The sequence below is a fragment of the Podarcis bocagei genome (genome assembly GCF_964188305.1).
Source record: "Podarcis bocagei genome assembly, chromosome: 1".
Taxonomy (NCBI): domain Eukaryota; kingdom Metazoa; phylum Chordata; class Lepidosauria; order Squamata; family Lacertidae; genus Podarcis; species Podarcis bocagei.
Window position 1 is genome coordinate 84305396 of NC_138125.1, and position 20254 is coordinate 84325649.

A 20254-nucleotide genomic window follows, 5' to 3' on the forward strand; every position below is an offset into this window, starting at 1 on the left:
GGCAGGGGATTCCCGTTATTGAGCTCTCCAGAGACATGCCTCTTTCTGCCCCAGTGATTTCATCCAAACAGGAAGGCCAGCCTGCCTGTCCCTCTGCAGGAGGTAGTCAAATCTTGCATTCCTCTCAGGGGGAAATGTTGCTGGGAGGAGCAGGCTGTTCTCTCCAGAGCTAGTCGCCCTGGTGTCCCGGCTGTCTCCTCATCAAACTCCACTCTAAGGAGCCGATAAACCACCAAAGAACCCTCTGGGTTATCTTAAGGTGGCACTGCCACCTATTGACAGAAGAAAGTAATATTTTAAGCCCTGAAATTAAGAGTACAGTGGTACCTTGGGTTAAGTACTTAATTCGTTCCGGAGGTCCGTTCTTAACCTGAAACTGTTCTTAACCTGAAGCACCACTTTAGCCAATGGGGCCTCCCACTGTCGCTGCGCTGCCAGAGCACGATTTCTGTTCTCATCCTGAGGCAAAGTACTTAACCTGAAGCACTATTTCTGGGTTAGCGGAGTCTGTAACCTGAAGCATATGTAACCTGAAGCGTATGTAACCCGTGGTACCACTGTATATACTGTATCTGTAAACTATCACAGAGAGGCATATGCACTTCACAAGAAACAGCTTCCTCATGGATATCAGTTCTAAGCAGAGATGGTTAAATCAATCTTATGTGAAGCACCCCTCAAGCTGCTGGAGGCAAGGCTTCTGAGTCATCCTCTTCAATGGTGGGTGAGAGCTGTGTATTTAACAACTCAGCCTCCTCCCCTCACAGTCTTGGCTCCCCCAATAACCTCTTGACAAAGCATCTTTTGGGACCCCTGGTCCTACAAACTGTCTCCTGACCCTCAATGACAACTCTTCTGGGCAGCTGTGCATGATCACCTCGCAAATCCAGAGGGGTACGAAGGACCAGGGGGGAAGATGTCCCATGCCTTGAAGACCCAGGAGCTCAGTGAATCACACAGCCTGTGACCCAGACAAAATTCAGATTTAACCCGGTACAAAATGGAACAGGTGTTTAAATATTCCCGTGTATGTTAGCGAGTCACAAAACGGTTTGATTCTGAAGTACACATAGTTCAAGAAATTCTTGTTCAATCCACATGGACGACCTAAACTCAACTTCCACATTAAATGGACATGGATGAAAGGGTATGGAGATTGTGTGCTTGGATATCAAACAAATTCTCATATGCATGAGGTGGGGAAAACATGTTGTGAAGGCAAGTACTAGAAAAAGCGGAAAAATAGTAAGAGGGCATCCTTCAGCCAAGCATCCTGGGTACCATAAACAACAAGATAGGGATCAACATTTGTTCACAGTTCTGATCCATTATATGGACACCTAAGATCCTTGGCAAATCCTTGTTTAACTTGACCTGTCAACAAAGTGCTACTGAATGGAGCTGGGCTACTGTCCAGTACCAACATCTCTTTTGACTGCCTACTGCTGTGTTCTGTCTTCAACACATTCACAAATACCTGCACCGAGTTCCCAGTGTGTCTGTTTATTCAAGGTCTATTCATAAACAAGTCTGGCAGCAGCTGTTAGCAGAAGTGGCTAGGCAATTCGTTCCCCGACCACTAACGATGAAATGCAATTGCACCAGGAGCAGGAGGAAAAGCCAATTTCTGTGTGCCAAACAAGAGTGGACAGACTTGCGTTTTGAAAATACTCCGGTGACTTAGGAAAGGGATTAGCACCACCTGCATCCAAGTCCCTTGGCAAACATAGAAAAGGGGAGCAGAGTTTGGTAGCCAAGGTCAGCGTCTGCCCACCACATGAGTCCGCCTGCGGTATGCCCCTGGCACCAGCAATTCCAGAGTTAATTCAGTGAAGATGGCTGTGAGACCCCATACACGGTGAGGACCGTGCAGGAAGACAGGAAGTGTGTGGCTGTAGGTACCCTTGTGGCAGAAGTTAGTGTAGCCCTGGTTCTCTTCTTGCAGCAAGTGGCGAAAAGACAGTGTGAAAACGGCCTCAACCTGCAAATCAGAGGGAAAATAGGTGAGGAGGGGCAGCACAGATCTCCCAGATTAGCTACAGAGCCAATGGTTCCTTTTCCAACTCCCAGCTGCCCAGGAAATCACCACAATCCACTCCCTCATTCCCAGCAAGCCTTCCATCCAGACACTTTGGGCCTAGCAAGACATGACAGCAGGGGCAGCTAACAGGCCATATGCAGCCTGTTTTCTGTGCCCCTCAAAGCTGCCCCCCTCTTAAAATTGCAGCTCCTTTTTTCTAATTTATTATTTTTGTAATTATTATTTTTGTAATATTGCCAATTTATTATTTTTATGAGGTTTACCCATCCCTGTGTTGTCCAGCTATCCTGTTACCAGTTTCACATTATCCGGTGTTGTTTCTAGGAAGAAGTCCCCACAAATCACCTTGCTTTACAAGTAAAATGGCTATGCTAATAAAAAATGCTGTGTTTAATTCTGGATTCGCAGAGCTTCTGCAGCAGCACCAGTCACTACTCTGCTGCTTCAGGAGCGGTCAGGTTTCCCTGCTACTGCCACTACCACATGCTACTGTTATGCTTTGGTTGATGAGAAAAGCTACGATCTTTCACGGTCGCTTTCAAGAGCAGCCAAAGGCATTGCAACTGTTAGAGCAGCAGAGGAGTGAGTTGGGAAGTGATGGTGGCTGTGGGGACAGCAGCTTTCATGGCTGAGAGCAAGTGGCAGTAAGGAGAAGGAATTAACAAGAAATAACATACTTGTGAGCATCCCAAGCTGTTTCAATTGCTGCAACTTGGATAGTAAAGTACCAGAGGGACTCATGAGTAGAGGGAGAAAGTGGGGTGGTAGTTGATATGAGAAAGAAATGGAAGAATAGATAGACAGACAGACAGACAGATTATATATATATATATATATATATATATGCAGGTTTTGGTGTCTTCGGGTGTCTTCCCGTTCTCTTACACGGGAAGACACCCGAAGACACCAAAACCTGCATTCCTGTACCCGTGAAAATCTACGAAAGCATATATATATATATATATATATATATATATATATATATATATATATATGCAGGTTTTGGTGTCTTCGGTATCTTCCCGTGTAAGAGTTGGGGTGTCTAGGCGACGTTTCGACGAGGTCTCACTCATCATCTTCAGGCTGGTGCTTTCGGCTTCTTGTTACTAGAACAGAGCAGGATCTCAGTGTTTGAGTTCCTATAAATACTGTTGAGGGGGGTGTGGTGTATAGCCTCCAACGTTCTGGGCAGAGAGGAAGTTCCCAGGTTATTGTGCCTTTTCTTCTTTTGTTCATTAATTACTTGAGGGATATCTTGAGTGATTTCTTGAGTGATATTCTGAGTACCACTTAGGAGGGTCATTAGGTGTGGATTAGTTGCTAAAGCTTTCGTGTCTTGACCTCTTGAGCTAGTGAAGAGTTTTTCTGGGAAAATGGCTGTACTGCACTTAGTTGTGCTCTGGCTTGGCTTCGTGTATAGGGGCGAGCTGTGGTTTTGTGCCCTGTGCCAGCCAGATCTGTGTAGGGATTGCAGGGGGGTGCAGCATCCGGAGGTGCCACTATGGTTTGGCTACTGGATGGTGTCTGTAATTTATCTGTGGAGAGGGTCTGGGTTTGGGTCTGGTGTGGTTGATTGGAGATGGCGTTCTGTGTGCCTCTGGTTCTGGTGTCGGTTTTTGTGGGGAGGGCTAATTTCCAGATGTCTGGCAGGCGGGACGTGTCGTCACGCTTGTTCATGTTGTGAGGGTGTTTCTCTATCTCGATGGCTTCCATGATTATTCTCTTGTGGTGATGTTCCATGTTAAAGAGCAATTTGGAATCTGCAAAATTAATTTCGTGTCCTGTTTCTTTCATGTGTTGGTAAAGAGAGGAAGTTTTTTCTTCTTTTTTGACGGCATTCTTGTGTTCTGCGATACGTGCATTTATTCGTCTGTTTGTTTGTCCAATGTACGTGGCTGGGCAGACTTTGCAGGGTATTTCATAGACCCCTTGGTTTTCTAACTGGATTTTATCTTTTGGGTTTCTGAGGATATTGGCTATTTTTTGGTTGGTGCAAAAGGCTGTTTTGATATTGTGTTTATGGAGGATTTTGCTAATTTTATCTGTAGTGCCCTTGATATAAGGAAGGAGGGCCATGCCATTGTTTTCTTCTGTGTCTTGGTTTTTGGGGGGTGTTTCTTTTTGGATTAGCTTCGTAACCCTGTTTTGCTGGTATCCGTTGGCGATTAACACATTTGAGAGATTCTGTAACTCAGTTGTCAAGTGGTCTTTGTCAGCCAGGCGTTTGGTTCTGGAGATGAGAGTCTTGGCTACGGAGTTTATTTGTGCAGGGTGGTGGTGTGATTGTGCATGTAAGTAGCGGTTGGTGTGTGTTTTTTTCCGGTAGATAGTGTGTCCTAGGGAGCCATCAGGTTTTTTGTAGATTAGGACGTCAAGGAAGGGAAGTTGGTTGTTGGGGTTGTTCGATCAGACTTGTTGGTTGTTCGATCAGACTCGAAGTCACCAACATCCTCTGCTCCAGCAAACCACCCAGAAGCAATTTACACAAAGAAGAACAGAAAGCACTCACCAACCTGAGGAAAGACAACAACATAATCATTCTCCCAGCAGACAAAGGTAATGCCACTGTTGTGATGAACACATCGGACTACCAAGCAAAACTATCAAATCTACTCCAAGACCCTACCTACCAACCTATAAAAACAGATCCCACCACCTATCTGGAAAAAACCACCAAATCCAAAATAAAAGCCTCTCCTATCAGTGAAGAAATCCAGCTAAGAATCATCCCCAGAGAAAAATCATCCAGATGCCCCAAACTCTACGGTCTCCCCAAGATACACAAAGAAGGAACACCACTCAGACCAATAGTCAGCTCCATAGGCTCACCTCTACAAAATCTCGCTAAATTTCTCGCTAAGCAACTTCAGCCCTATGCAGAATCTATCGCTTCACACGTTACAAACTCCTTCCAGTTCATAGAAACAATAAAGAAGCAAAACCTACATCCCGATGACCTACTTGTGAGCTTCGATGTTGTATCTCTCTTCACACAAGTGCCCATTAATGAAGCCTTGACAGCCATTCAAAACAAATACAATCCCCCCGAATACATCCTGGACCTGACCAACCACTGCCTAACCAACACGTACTTCATCCACAATGGACAAAGATACAAACAGATAGAAGGAGCACCTATGGGATCACCCCTCTCACCGGTCATCGCAAATCTGTACATGGAACACTTTGAAACCAATGCTTTAGACAAGTCAGAACACAAACCCAAACTTTGGCTCAGATATGTTGACGACACCTTTGTAATTTGGCCACACGGGAAGGAAAAACTAGATAGCTTCCTCACACATCTCAACAGCCTACACCCCAAAATACAATTCACTATGGAAATAGAAGCCAACAACCAACTTCCCTTCCTTGACGTCCTAATCTACAAAAAACCTGATGGCTCCCTAGGACACACTATCTACCGGAAAAAAACACACACCAACCGCTACTTACATGCACAATCACACCACCACCCTGCACAAATAAACTCCGTAGCCAAGACTCTCATCTCCAGAACCAAACGCCTGGCTGACAAAGACCACTTGACAACTGAGTTACAGAATCTCTCAAATGTGTTAATCGCCAACGGATACCAGCAAAACAGGGTTACGAAGCTAATCCAAAAAGAAACACCCCCCAAAAACCAAGACACAGAAGAAAACAATGGCATGGCCCTCCTTCCTTATATCAAGGGCACTACAGATAAAATTAGCAAAATCCTCCATAAACACAATATCAAAACAGCCTTTTGCACCAACCAAAAAATAGCCAATATCCTCAGAAACCCAAAAGATAAAATCCAGTTAGAAAACCAAGGGGTCTATGAAATACCCTGCAAAGTCTGCCCAGCCACGTACATTGGACAAACAAACAGACGAATAAATGCACGTATCGCAGAACACAAGAATGCCGTCAAAAAAGAAGAAAAAACTTCCTCTCTTTACCAACACATGAAAGAAACAGGACACGAAATTAATTTTGCAGATTCCAAATTGCTCTTTAACATGGAACATCACCACAAGAGAATAATCATGGAAGCCATCGAGATAGAGAAACACCCTCACAACATGAACAAGCGTGACGACACGTCCCGCCTGCCAGACATCTGGAAATTAGCCCTCCCCACAAAAACCGACACCAGAACCAGAGGCACACAGAACGCCATCTCCAATCAACCACACCAGACCCAAACCCAGACCCTCTCCACAGATAAATTACAGACACCATCCAGTAGCCAAACCATAGTGGCACCTCCGGATGCTGCACCCCCCTGCAATCCCTACACAGATCTGGCTGGCACAGGGCACAAAACCACAGCTCGCCCCTATACACGAAGCCAAGCCAGAGCACAACTAAGTGCAGTACAGCCATTTTCCCAGAAAAACTCTTCACTAGCTCAAGAGGTCAAGACACGAAAGCTTTAGCAACTAATCCACACCTAATGACCCTCCTAAGTGGTACTCAGAATATCACTCAAGAAATCACTCAAGATATCCCTCAAGTAATTAATGAACAAAAGAAGAAAAGGCACAATAACCTGGGAACTTCCTCTCTGCCCAGAACGTTGGAGGCTATACACCACACCCCCCTCAACAGTATTTATAGGAACTCAAACACTGAGATCCTGCTCTGTTCTAGTAACAAGAAGCCGAAAGCACCAGCCTGAAGATGATGAGACCTCGTCGAAACGTCGCCTAGACACCCCAACTCTTACACGGGAAGATACCCGAAGACACCAAAACCTGCATTCCTGTACCCGTGAAAATCTACGAAAGCATATATATATATATATATATATATATATATATATATATATATATAGGTTTTGGTGTCTTCGGGTGTCTTCCCGTGTAAGAGTTGGGGTGTCTAGGCGACGTTTCGACGAGGTCTCACTCGTCATGCAAGCCAGATGCCTTCCCTTGCCAAACACCTTTCTGCCCCTCAGGTGAACATCTTCATGACGAGTGAGACCTCGTCGAAACGTCGCCTAGACACCCCAACTCTTACACGGGAAGACACCCGAAGACACCAAAACCTACATTCCTGTACCCGTGAAAATCTACGAAAGCAAATATATATATATATATATATATATATGCAGTGTGCATGTGTGTGTGTGGAATTTAAACAAGGACAGGGATGAAAGGCACTTATCCGCCAAAGGCAATGGAATTAATTTTGGGGGAAAGAGGGTGAAATTTTATTACAAGATCATAAATTAGTTATTAACCATGGAAGACAATGGAAGTAATGCGAGGTAGATGTGAGTGTGGGTTTTTACTGTTTCTTAATGAATTGGGGGGGGGATGAAGTCACAGATTCTTAATTACAGAGTAAGGATTCTGGGATTTTGTCAATGCCCATTTTCCTGCTTACATCACGCCCATTTTGCTATGTGGCCTCTGAGGACATTTTCAACCCCTAAAAGGGCAAGCCGCCCCTTCTGCGCTTTCCCCAAGCATCTCCCTGGCAACACAGCCAGTAAAAAGAACATGCCAGGAGGTGTCCTTGTGCTGCTTTGGCTCTTTCATTCACCTCTTGGGGATTAGGCTTCAGAGTCAGGCGTTCCAGAGGACCCAAGTTGGCTAGCACAGGCATAACCATCATTTTTGTCTGAAAGGAAACCAGAGTTTAAAACCAATGAATTCCAGACATCCCCGTTGCTTTTTTGCTGCAAGGCATGCTCCAAAGTGATAAATACTCATGCAAGCCAGATGCCTTCCCTTGCCAAACACCTTTCTGCCCCTCAGGTGAACATCCTGGCCCACAGCAATACTCAAGAAAGTCCTTGATCGCTCTCATCTGACACATCACTCCATGATCATCGCTTCTCCAGGTAACACCCCCCCCCCAATTCTGAATATTAGTCCCAGCTCCTTAACAAAAAAACCTTCCAGTGTAAGTTTATCCTTGGAGATTCTAGAACCCCCAAATAGACATTACCTTATCAGGTACAGGCATCATGATTCCCCAGACGCAGTCCTCCTCTACCCGCAGGCCCAACTCTTCCTGAGTCTCCCTGAGTGCTGTGGCAATGGGATCCCGGTCAGAGCTGTCGCGCTTACCACCTGGGAAACTGCAAGAGCAAAACAGAATCCTTTTATAAAGGGAAATTCAGGACCAGAACCAAGGTTGTGCCAGCAGCCTTGAGGGGAAATAGCTACGCTGTGGCAACTGCCAGGACCTCAGGAGGGTTCTGAGGTCCAGGAAAGAGCAAACGAAAAGGATGATGGGAATTTTACTTTAAAAAGAGAGAGTATGGGGCTACCAAATACCTGACAGATCCTTTGTGCACACCAGTCAAGGTGGTGGACCTCAGCGTGTACAGGATGGCTGGGTCCCCAGCCACAGAGCACAGGGGCACCAAAACAGCTGCTGGCGCAGCTTCTTGTCTATATCGGTTGGTAGACGCCTCAAGCTGCCCTCGGCAACGCTGCTCGTTTTCCCAGGATAAGTATCTACGAACTGGGCCCATGCTGGCTATGGGCACAGGAGGCCTGCCGTGGCAGAAGTGGCGAAGCGTTGGAAGCATAATGCCCTGCAGGGAGGAAAGAGGAAGGAGCTGACTTGGAAACAAGCAGCCGGCACTGAAGAAGGGGACCGTCCTGCCTGAATCCTGAACTTCACAGCACCCAGGGAGGTTGGTTATTTTATATTCACATGGGTCCTCCCACACCATCAACTCGCCCCATACTCCTTTGTCCAGTAATGATTTTACTGTTAGGCTGTGATCCACAAGGGTCTGCTAAAGTACAAGGGGAAAGGGCAGGAGGGTGGAGGGAAATTAGTAAAATGTATTACTCAGAAAACAAGCACTGTCCTTAGACGTGGAAGCCATGTGTTTTCCTGTCAAATCTGTGCCAAGGCCAACTGCAATCATTTCAAAATCCAAGGTTGCAAAACAATAACAAAAAACCACAAGCTCTCCCACTTCAGCACAGATTTTTTTATAGGGTTTTCAAGCAGCTACCCACAAGTATAAGTAATACCGCAGCACCACCCTGGACGGCCACATATATTCACCTAACGATTAGGCTAGCCTTGCCTTAGGCAGCATTGACTGTGCCCAAAATCATTCAGATCTAGCAAAAATGGTTACTGCAGATGATCTGTTATGACAAAAGATCTGTAGTCAAGGAGTCAAGAATAGGACAGAAATTTCTCCGAAGTGAAATGTCTCTGAATGAGGGATTCAATAGGGAGCATTCTTGCAAAAAATGAAATAAAAATATATTTCCTGAGGTAGAACTAGATATTAGCACTGAATCTTTTTCACTCTGGAAAAAAACCTCTCCCATGTGCTAGAATTGAAATTAAGTGGCATATTCATTAGGTTTGCCTAGGTCTCCTATACTTTTAACAAGTGCATGGCATGCAGAAATTTAGCAGGGTAAACTGCAGCTTTCAATAAGTCCTTCTCATCGTGTCCAGGACAAGGTGGCAACTATGCCAAGCTGCTGTTTGAAATACTTTAGCACCAGGCACCCTTTCTTTTTAGAAACTCCTGATCCACTTGCAATTTGAAGACACCCCTGAAATGCCAGCTGCTCAAATGTGGGGTGAAGGACTGGAACCAGAAGTCAGCACAACTGGGCAGCTGTCAAGGCCCAGCATACACCAGGACTGCAGGGCTACACTGGCAAACAAAATGAGGAGGCTCTTTTCTCTACCCTGTCACCTTTGCTATCTAGGTGGCCCCACTGGGGCTTGACAACACTGCCATGCAAGGGGGTGGAAGGCAAGAGCTCTTACTCTCCCTCTCTCCCCAGGAGGCAATATGGGCAAGACTGGGCACTACAGCACAGCCTAGAGAAGCGCGAACAGCTCTCTCTGCCAACTCACTCACCCTCTTTCTCAGGCAATGCAGCAGGACCCCACAGCATATGGTAGGAGCAACACCCAGCGAGCAAGTAGAAGTGGGCAGGGCAGCTGCAGGCAACTCATCCTCTGTGTTAAGCAAGCAGGTAGGGCCTCCCAGAGGGGAAACACAAATACAGTAGGTGGTGACAGCAGCCTTGCACTGAAGGGGGGCAATTGTATGGAAGCAGCCTTACTAAGTGAGAGCGGCCTCCAGCTGCTGATCTGAGGTGTCAAATGGCAGCAAGATAGTAGTTACTTGATTTAGTATTGCATTTTTACTGCAAGGGCAGGAGGTACTTGTGTGAGATTTTCTGCCTCAGGTGCCAACTTGACTTGCCTGGCTTTAGGTGGAGTGGGAGGTGTTGTCACGCAATCTTTTAGGCAGCAAAATGTCTTGGGAGATCTCCTTGGAATGTGCTTTTTGCCTGCTTGTGACATCTCTCTGGGCGTTGAAGCAGGAAGGATTGGGGTCACTGGGCCCAATCCCCAGGGCCATACTGCCTGGATGAGGACCCTCACCAAAGGCATGCTGCCAACACCAACATCCCCCCTCCCCACCGCTCCCATAGGCAAAGCCTATGGGGGAAGAGAGATGAAGAATCCTATTACTGTACTGCAGTGTCGGAAGGGACCCCAAGGGTCACGTAGTCCAATGAAGAAATCCCAACTACATCATACATGACCGATGGTCATCCAAGCTCTGCTTAAAAATAGAGGCTGAGCACTTCTGCTCCACCGCCGCCTCATGCGATGCGTTTACAGTGGTACCTCGGGTTAAGTTAATTCGTTCTGGAGGTCTGTTCTTAACCTGAAACTGTTCTTAACCTGAAGCACCACTTTAGCTAATGGGGCCTCCCGCTGCCACCGCACGATTTCTGTTCTCATCCTGAAGCAAAGTTCTTAACCTGAAGCACTATTTCTGGGTTAGCGGAGTCTGTAACCTGAAGCGCATGTAACCTGAAGCGTATATAACCTGAGGTTGGAAATACTAAACCCGCAGGGAAATGCACTGGGAGAGGCGCGTTGCAGCAGGTCGGGGTTTGTTCGCGCCTAGTCCGGGAGGAAAAGGTCGGCTTTTAAGCCCTCGGCGGACCGCCTGCTTTGCTCTCAGCAGGGCGAAGGCTCTCAGCCCCGCTTCTCCCCCTGCCCCCAAACGACCCCGGCCCCTGGAAGAGCCCCATGGCAGCGCCGCTCCCCATCTGCCCGTCCCCTCAACCAACATGGCGGCGCTCGGAAACGCTCCTCTCCGCGAGCGAGGAAGGGGGCGCACTTCCGCCAGGCAACAGCATGGAGGTCACCTTTCCCCGCGCCGACGAGCGTTCTTCGGTGAAAAGACGCGCTTCTTCCCTGCCGAAAATTCCGGCCGACGAGGGTGGACGGAGGCGCCCGCATCAGCCAATGAAAGCGGAGGGCCGCGGAAGCCACGCCCACGGCTGAGAGGCCGGCGGCCGCGACGACTCCCCGCCCTCACTCGTCCTCGGGATGGAGGGAGGCGGGGGAAGCGCGGAAGGGCGGATAAAAGGAATTATTACATGGGCGGCGGCACGCACGCCTCGCCTCGCCTCTTTTCGGTCCCGAGGAAGAAGCAACCGTTGCCTCCGAAGGATTCCCGACCCTCTTCCTTAAGCGATTTAGGATGCAAGCCCGAGAACTTTGCAAAAACCCCGACTTGGAACATTAGTCTGTGCTTGGAGACTTGTCAGGTCCAGACGGCTGACAAACACAGCCTTGCCAGACCTCTCATCCTTGGTTCTGCTTCCATTTTCAGTGAAGCATAAATTTATTTATTGAATTTATCTCTCACGCTTCCTCCTGTAGGCGAGAGAGGAAAGCACCAAATCTTGATAAGATTGTATCAAGATCAAAACTTTTTTGTTTTTTGTTTTACTATACTTGAAAATATGTCTATATCCTTAAAAGCAGAATTATGATAAAAATGTGAAGATCAATGAACTGTTGAGCACAGATCGATTTATTACATTGTAACTCACAATAGATTCTATTCTTTTCAATTTTTTTGCTGTTAAAAATGAAAACTGACAGCACCCCACACATTAAAAACTGAAACCTGCTTAATTTGAACAGCTGAAACTACAGCCAGCGCAGTGGAGTGAATCATGCTAAGTGAGCCAGGGAGAAATGGATCTAAATTCCCATTTTGCAATAAGCTTACCTGGGAAAAATTGGACAACTCTCCCTCTAATCTACCTTACAGGGCTGCTGTAAGAATGAGAAAAGGATGGCCACATACACTGCTAAACACACTTTGGCATAATATAAAAATAAAGTTATGACTTAGAACTGTGTTAGACCATACTGAAAATTGCAAGCAGTGCCACCCCAAGGATTATATTTACACATTTTCTTTGCATAGCCCATGTTTTCTCATCTCAGGATTGTGGGTCCTGGCTTTTTGCTGCTACCCGCCTTCTTCTACTGAAATGAAACCAAGTGGATCACCTATACTCTTCCCACTTCAACAACTCAATGGAATATCTGCATGGAGCAACAGGTGACCTGATCAAAAACTATTGCATACATAACAACTGAGAATATATGTTGTTTGACTTCCAGCAAACCAAAGTGTAAAATTTAAGGTCAGATTGTGTTAAGATAAATTATAGAAAATTGAGAAAGATGGAAAGGATTTGCTGAAATAGCTAATTGAACAAGAATACAAAAAAGGGAGGTGTGAGGAGGTCGATGATACAAGTAAATGAAGGGTAGAGATATAGAGATATTGGATGTGTTTTTTGAGTGTTTTTGCTTTTCTTGTTATTTTGTTGTATTGTTCTTTTTTGTTTTTGTTTGTTTTTTATGTATTGTGAACTTTTTACTGTTTTTTTCTTCTTTTTTCTGTAACTATTAAACTTTTAATAAATATCTTTTTAAAAAAAGAAAAAGAGAATATATGTTGTTTGAGTACATAGCCCTGGTTCTTCCTTATTAGCCCAACATACAGGATAACTGGAGTTTTATTTCAGAAACATGCAGCTCTTAAGTGCTGCTGTCTAGAAATACAGCAGAATGAAGTATGCAGATGGGAGGTAAAACTTTTGAATTTTCCCTTCTATTTTTTTTAAAGCCCTCTTACATCAAGGAGTGAGCTTGGCTGGAACATTTCTCACTGATGTGCTCAATTTCTACTTGTAGCAAACACTCTCAGGGCCATGGGTTTGAGCCCCACATTGGGTGAAAGATTCCTACATTGCAGGGCATTGGACTAGATGACCCTTATGGTCCCTTCCAATGGTGCAATTCAAAAATAGCACCCCACCTCTACAATCTGAGTGGTGCAATCCACTTTATGATCTCAGGATTCCACCACCTCTTTCTCCTGCTTGATGCAAAGAGGAATTTAAGATGGTGTGGATGTGTTCAGCAAGAAGATGTGTGCACATAAATCCAAGTGCCTTGATTAAAGGATGCTTTTTTGACAAAGAAATACAGAAGCTCCCCCCCCCACTTTTAACCCTTGAACAACTTTGAGAAATATAAAACAATTCAAAAAACATGCAACTATCCACTTTATTTTCCCTATGCTTGAAAAGTACCCAACAGACAAGAAGTAAGTCACAACCATTTAATAGATAATGTGCGTTTTAAGAAAGCAAAGCAGAACAGTAACTGAAGTAGGTTGTCACCCATCTGACACAAATCAAGGAAACACACTGCTCTCAATGCCCAAGCCAAAGCAGAGCTTGGCCTGTCTTCACGTGAATGTTTTTTATACAGTCAAATGTATAAAGGGGTGACTTCAGTTAGGTGTTTATCCAGATGCCTGCTGCACCTTAGATTCACTGTACTGTCTCATCCGTTCCTCCAGCTCTGGACGGAAGTGACGAATCAATCCCTGTAAGAAGGAACTAGGAATTAGCAGAACACACAACTCTAGATATACATACATCCCTTTGCCAATTAAACATCCAGATTCTAGCATATACTGTCTCAAGCAAAACCACAAGATTCTTCAGCACATTCTTCACAAGCTAAAGAGAAGGTTGAGAGAATTACCTGTACAGGCCAAGCAGCCCCATCTCCCAGGGCACAGATTGTATGGCCCTCAATTTGCTTGCTAATCTCCCAAAGCGCATCAATCTCTGCCACTTGTGCATTGCCTTTCACAAAACGCCACATCACCTTGTTCATCCAGTCAACACCTGCACAGAGGGAATCAGTTTCAAAAGAATCAGAGGCAACTCCAATGCTTATGAAAAGATAGGTAGTCACAGAGAGAAGAAACAGACCATACATCAAGTCACAGCACAATGCTGGACCAAAAAAAAGAAAAAGAAAGAGTAAATGAAGTTTGCATACTGAACTACAGGCCTGTTGTCAATATCCTAGGAAAGTTGTTTTGCTTTCCAGAGATCTTTAAGCATCAGTTTTCCTCCCCACACTTTAATCAGGGCTTGCATATGCCAAGAGGTCTGGATTTATAGACTGTCCCAAATTCCTGATCTGGGGAGGAACTCCAGGGTGACCTCCTGCTTCAACACTCACCTTCTCGGCATGGTGTGCACTGCCCACAGCTCTCATGTTTGTAGAATTCAATGAGTCGGGCGATGGCTCGAACTATATCTGTCTAAGGTAAGAGAAGAAGGTGAAGACTCATGAAGCAGGATTACAGAGCAGTAGGGGCCAAGGGACTAGCCTTACCGATTTGTCCATGACAATGACAGCTGCTGTCCCAAGCCCAGTCTGTGCCTGCACCAACCCATCAAAGTCCATCGGCACCGTCTCACACACTGACTTGGGGATGAGGGGGGTGGATGACCCTCCAGGAATTACAGCAAGCAGGTTATCCCAGCCACCTCTAACACCACCTGGTTAGAAGGCAAGAGACAATCAGGTGTGGGTCCATGGATGCCCACCTCAGCAACAGGGGACACAAGGCTTCCCCAATAATACAAGTTATTTGAAAGAAGCTGATAGCTTCTTCCTTATGGCAAGTTAAGAACTGTTGGTTCTCACCTGCGTGTCGTTCAATCAGATCACGTAGAGGTACTGACATCTCCTCTTCTACAGTACAGGGTGTGTTGACATGGCCTGAGATATTGAAGAGTTTGGTTCCAGAGTTGCGCTCACGCCCAAAGCCAGCAAACCAGGTACCTCCTCGACGGCAGATGGTGGGTGCCACAGCGACAGTTTCCACATTTGCCACTGTAGTAGGGCAACCAAACACTCCTAAAAACAGAATGGGGAAAACGGACTTTAAAAATCTTTTCAAACTAGCTACTGGGGAGAGAAAATGGGAAAGGAAAGTGATTGGTACTAGAGATTCAGATGAAAAGCCAGGTGGCAGGGGCGGCATTCATAAAATGTGAGAGGTGATTATTATTTTGTTGTTTTTGTTTTAACTATTTTTGTGCTTTTACCTTATATTTTTATATTGTGAACCGCCCTGAGATCTTGTGATAAAGGGTGGTAAATAAATCTAAGATATAAATAATGATACTTAAAGGCGGGGGGGGATCCAGCAAGATAAAGGTAACTTAGTTATTTCAGCTGGAACAGGGGTTCTTAACATGGGGTCCAAAGACCTCGAGGGGGTTCCATAAACCAGGCACAAAAGAACCACCCCCACGGCAATAAAATTAATCGTATGAAAAATTTTATGTGCATGTGGGAGGGCGGTATAGCCTTCATCGGATTCTCAAAGGAGCCTGTAAGCCACAGAAGGTTAATAACCACTGAGCTAAAGCACATAGTTTATGTCACACCTGGAAATGTTATGTGCAAAGGAGAGACACAGCAAAGGCCCCCAAAGGAGCTGGGGTGGCAGATATATGTTGACAGAGATAAGAATTTGACAGCAAGGTTGGGCACCAAATCTACACCATCCACCACAGAAGGAGCATTTAAGTTGTCATACCCACGTCAGCTGGGAAGGGAGGCTTGAGGCGTGGCTTGCCCTGCTTGCCCTCAATGGATTCGATAAGTGCTGTCTCCTCGCCACAGATGTAGGCACCTGCTCCTCTTACCACAAAGACATCGAAGTCATAGCCAGAGCCACAAGCATCCTTGCCCACCAATCCGGCTTCATAGGCCTCCCTGATTGCCACCTAATGAGACAGCAAGAGTAAGCTAAGACCCATCGCTAAAAAGTGGCCTCCTTGGTTTTCAACACAAAAAATACAAGCAGACACACAAGATGCTAAAGGCTAAGGGGGGAAATCAACTCGCTCACTTCTCATAGCAGTTCTTGCAAGGGAAAACAAGAACCCTGCTCACAACTGCACAGTGGTAAGAGTAGCAGCTCACCTGCAAGTTTGAGGCCTCGTTATAGAATTCTCCGCGAATATAAATGTAGGCAGCTCGGGCTCCCATAGCTCTCCCTGCAACTAGGCAGCCCTCCACCAGTTTATGGGGGTCATGACGCATGATCTCTCTGTCCTTACAGGTTCCTGGCTCCCCCTCATCTGCATTCACCACCAAGTACTTGGGTCTGAAAGACAGGGAGAATTTGCCTGTCGGCAAAAATTAAGAATCCCAGGAAAACACATTCATCAGGAAGTATATTTTCTATTGCAATCAATACACCAGCCAATGGTTGATATTCAACTAAGTCTTACTCAGAAGCAGGCCGATTGAAAGTCATGAACATGACTTGAGTTTAGGTCCATTAATTTCAATGAGTATACTCTGCGTAAGCCTTTGTTCAAGACTAAAAAATCTCTTTTGCTTCAAACTAAATACTACACAGACAGATAATTAATCAGACAAACTCTGTATCCAGTTCCCAGTGCTGACACAGACAGCGGGCAGAAGTTTAAGGTCTTAACCTCAAGTAATTCACCTGAGGAAAACGGGGAATATTTAGGTGCATGCACTTAATATATTTTATTTATTGTGACATTTGTACCCTGCCCATCTGTCAGAAACCAAGAAAAATGTTTTAGCCTCACAACCACCCAGTGAGGAAGGTTAAGAAGGCAAATAGTGACTTTCTGAACAGGACCAGCTACTGAAGTGATGCTTAAAGCTGAAATTCCTATGTCCGTGTGCAGAATTCCACCCAATGTGCTAAACTGGCTCTGTACAAAATACAGTAGCTGTTCTTTAGTGGTCAAGAATTGGAAGTCCAGAGTTGATCTTTGGCATCTGCTGCTTTGCAGAGTCAGGCACTCTAGATAATGTAACTTTTGAAATCAAAGGCTCAAATGACTCTAAAGTGGGCATTCCCAGCAACTAAGACACACTATTTGGAAGGTGTGAGACAGAACTGGAAACTAGGAGTCCCAAGTTCTGATTCCCAACACCAGCATGGATAATAACCTTTGAAAGCCCAAAGCTGCTTTTGAGATAACCGTGGAAACAATTGCCACTGTTCCAGAGAAAGTTTCTCCATCAGCAGAAATGCATGGTACTGAGTACAAAATCAGCCTTTAGTTTGAAACACACCTGCCATCTGGGGGTTTATTCATGAAGCTCCACTTAAGACCAGTGGGGAAACCAGCCCCCCCACGGCCTCTCAGACCTGAAGTCTTTATCTCATTCAAGATCCAATCAACACCCTTCAGCAGGATTTCCTTGGTTTTATACCAGTCACCTCGGCTCAAAGCCCCTTTCAACCTAGAAACGACAAAAGCACTGGGTAACAACAGCTATCCAAAATAATTCCATTTTGCATACACATTAACATCACAGAACTATATCATCAGCCTTGACCCTGTATACAGAACACATAAGTAGAGAAACCTGGAATTATAATATTAATTTGTACAGTACTTCAGCAAAGCATATCCTCTATAGCAGGCACGTCCAACTCCCAAGAGACTGCGATCTAGATTGACCAGGAACAGCCCGCAATCGACCAGTAGATCGTGATTGACATGCCTGCTCTAGAGAAATACCTAGTCACAATGTGGCAGCTCTGTTGGAAAATCCTTTTGGCATCCAATCAAAAGTTAATTTACCAGTTAAAAGCAACAACAACCTGCAAACTTTCCAACTTAATCACCCCCCCCTTTGTGCTGGCTTTCCTCCACTAAGTTAAAAACTGACGGCCCCACCTTAATCCTCTTTCATCATTATGCAACACACACCACCCAATTTCTCAGTTCTCACCTCCACTCATGGCGCCCATAAAGATTCGTGAAGATGCGATCCTCATCCTTGAGGGGCCCAAACTGTGTTTTTTTGGGAGGTGCCTGTGTAAGAAAGAGAGAAATGACTGAATCCTGATAAATTTGCCATCCCGGAGCCCATCCTAAACCTGGGGGGGGGGGGGAATGGGAGGGGAGGGGAGAGACTAGCAGAAAAAAGGAGAAACTGAAGCCCCGCTCCGAATCGAGGCACGGCAACTCTCAGCCCTTACAGCGAACAAGAAGCGGCAGCTGACCTGTCAAGACCTGTTCTTCACGGCTCCTCCCCGCCCCTTCACCTGCAGTGTCTGCGCTTCTCTTTCTCCCCCGCAGCTCGTCGGAGGGAAGGGGAAAGAACTCACCGACTCCGGAGCTGCAGCGGCGGAAAGGAGACGCGCCTGAGCGCAGGCTCCGCGGAGAACCAGAGGCCGAGCCGCCAACATAGCGCCGACGGGAAGCCGGGGTCCCCCCTGAAGCGACACTAGCCGACCCCGTCACCTTCGTCTGTTTTGCGCGGTGATTCTACGTCACGGCCTCGGGCGGTGCGTATTGACGTCAGCCGGCCCGAGATGAGAGAGAGCGAAGAACTCGGTCTCGACTCACGTCAGAGCGCAGGGGATGATGGGAGTGGTAGTTCATCAGCGCCCCGCGACTGTCCAAGCAAGAATAGTGCCCCACGCCTCGGTTATAGGAGCTTCTCAGTGACAGCCGGGAGGTTGCATAAAATAAAATTAAAAGTTCCAGGCCGCGTTCAAGTTGCGATGGGCGCCGAATAAGCGACAACAGGGGGTCTCGAGAAGATGCGGTTTACTTTGGCGTCGTTTGAGGCGACTCAGTCAGCCTTTTCAGCAGAAATGTAGAACTAAAAAAATGCTTCAAAAATAAATAAATAAACGTATACAAAGATTCCGCCATAAGGAAAATTGCCAGCACTACATTTCTTTCTAAATTTAGTTCTGGTTTAGTATTATATTGCGCTTCCTGCATCTTTTGAAAAAGCCTGTTTACTAAGAAAAGTAGAATCACGAATTACAATGTTACAGCGGTTTTAGTGCTCCGAGTAGAGACATCGCACCACTTTTATTAAACTTGTTAGCAATCCTGTAGCATCCGGTACTAGACGAGGAACGTCTCTAACCACTGGCTGCTATGTCCCCTCTGTGGAAGTCGCGCATTGGCCTCCAGAGTCACTTGCGGAGTCACTGTTAAGACCGTGTTCATGGAAGACAATCTTCTAAGGTGCTACTGGACAAAAAAAAATTTACTCGGCTGCAATGATCGCAGCAGCAGCAGCAGCTACTTCCCTCGTCTTTCTAGTGGCGAATTCTGCCTCTCCAAGAGCTCCCCATAGTGTAATTTTTGGAATTTCAGGAATAGACTAAATATCTTTCTCTTCATTCCAGGATTTCCATCTGTGAAAGGTGCGTTACACATTACATTTTAAAACATATTGGTTAAATGTTTTCAGCACATTGGTAAAAATAAATTTCTAAACATGACAAGCACAGGTATGGTTTGTAGGGAGCTGGTATTGGACACACTTACTTGATACGTGGAAGAAACCCACACAATGTCTATGAAGCAGCTCTGGCTATGACCAACCACTGTTGCTATGCATGTAAGCAACCATGGGGGAGGACATTGTCTTGTAAGGTGGCCTAGAAAATTCTTGAATAAATAAAACCAGACACCTCAAGAAGATTCACAAGCAACTGCACGCTAGAAGGTAAAAAAAACTACAGAAAGACTACAGATGATTTTCAGATTACAGTATTTAGAATGATTTTCTTATATAATGATGGAAGAGCATGGCTATTGCCTTCAACATATTCAAGTCTATGGAGCAGTATTCTGGAGTGAACATCTTTTGCCAACTCTTTGCCTTTACATAATCAATGTTGTTCCAGGGAAGGGGGACGGACTGCATTGGGGATATTATTTTCTGTATGTTTCCTTTCTTTTTCTTTTGGTACTTTTCCATGTTTTTTTGACAATCTATATCTATCTTATCTATCTATCTAATAAAAGAAAAGGGGCGAGAAGGAAGTTCACAAGCAGGACAGGAAAAAGATATAGGTAAATGAATAAATATAGCCATCTCTTGATTTTTGCCATCAGTATCTCATAATCAAAGGGAGAAACCCTTTAAAACCTATGATAATAGCCTCCTCAACAAATTTAGTCTGTAATTTTTTAAGCATCAAAACCCACTATAGCAATAAATCTGTTAAGAGCACTTTCTATATCATTTGAAGAAGTATTT

General features: G+C 45.5%; 2 protein-coding genes across 7 annotated transcripts; both read right to left on the reverse strand.

Annotated features, from left to right (window-relative positions):
* Window positions 1-1484: 1484 nt before the first annotated feature.
* NUDT8 (nudix hydrolase 8) lies at window positions 1485-11358 on the reverse strand. 6 transcript variants are annotated; one of them, XM_081201051.1, is made up of 5 exons: window positions 11203-11358; window positions 8320-8582; window positions 7988-8120; window positions 7580-7657; window positions 1485-1981 (listed from the first exon to the last, which is right to left on the reverse strand). In XM_081201051.1, the coding sequence occupies exons 2-5, from the start codon at window positions 8574-8576 to the stop codon at window positions 1760-1762; spliced, it is 690 nt and encodes a 229-aa protein (XP_081057177.1). In that variant the 5' UTR covers window positions 8577-8582; window positions 11203-11358; the 3' UTR covers window positions 1485-1759. The 6 variants fall into 6 exon arrangements, with proteins under 6 accessions (XP_081057177.1, XP_081057175.1, XP_081057178.1 ...); XM_081201049.1 differs by having other exon boundaries at window positions 11125-11336; XM_081201052.1 differs by lacking the exon at window positions 11203-11358 and adding an exon at window positions 9891-10150.
* Window positions 11359-13413: 2055 nt separating this feature from the next.
* NDUFV1 (NADH:ubiquinone oxidoreductase core subunit V1) lies at window positions 13414-18515 on the reverse strand. Its single transcript, XM_081207021.1, has 10 exons — window positions 18354-18515; window positions 17975-18057; window positions 17309-17479; window positions 16169-16352; window positions 15780-15969; window positions 14879-15091; window positions 14564-14730; window positions 14408-14489; window positions 13919-14064; window positions 13414-13757 (listed from the first exon to the last, which is right to left on the reverse strand). The coding sequence occupies exons 1-10, from the start codon at window positions 18432-18434 to the stop codon at window positions 13674-13676; spliced, it is 1401 nt and encodes a 466-aa protein (XP_081063147.1). The 5' UTR covers window positions 18435-18515; the 3' UTR covers window positions 13414-13673.
* Window positions 18516-20254: the final 1739 nt, after the last annotated feature.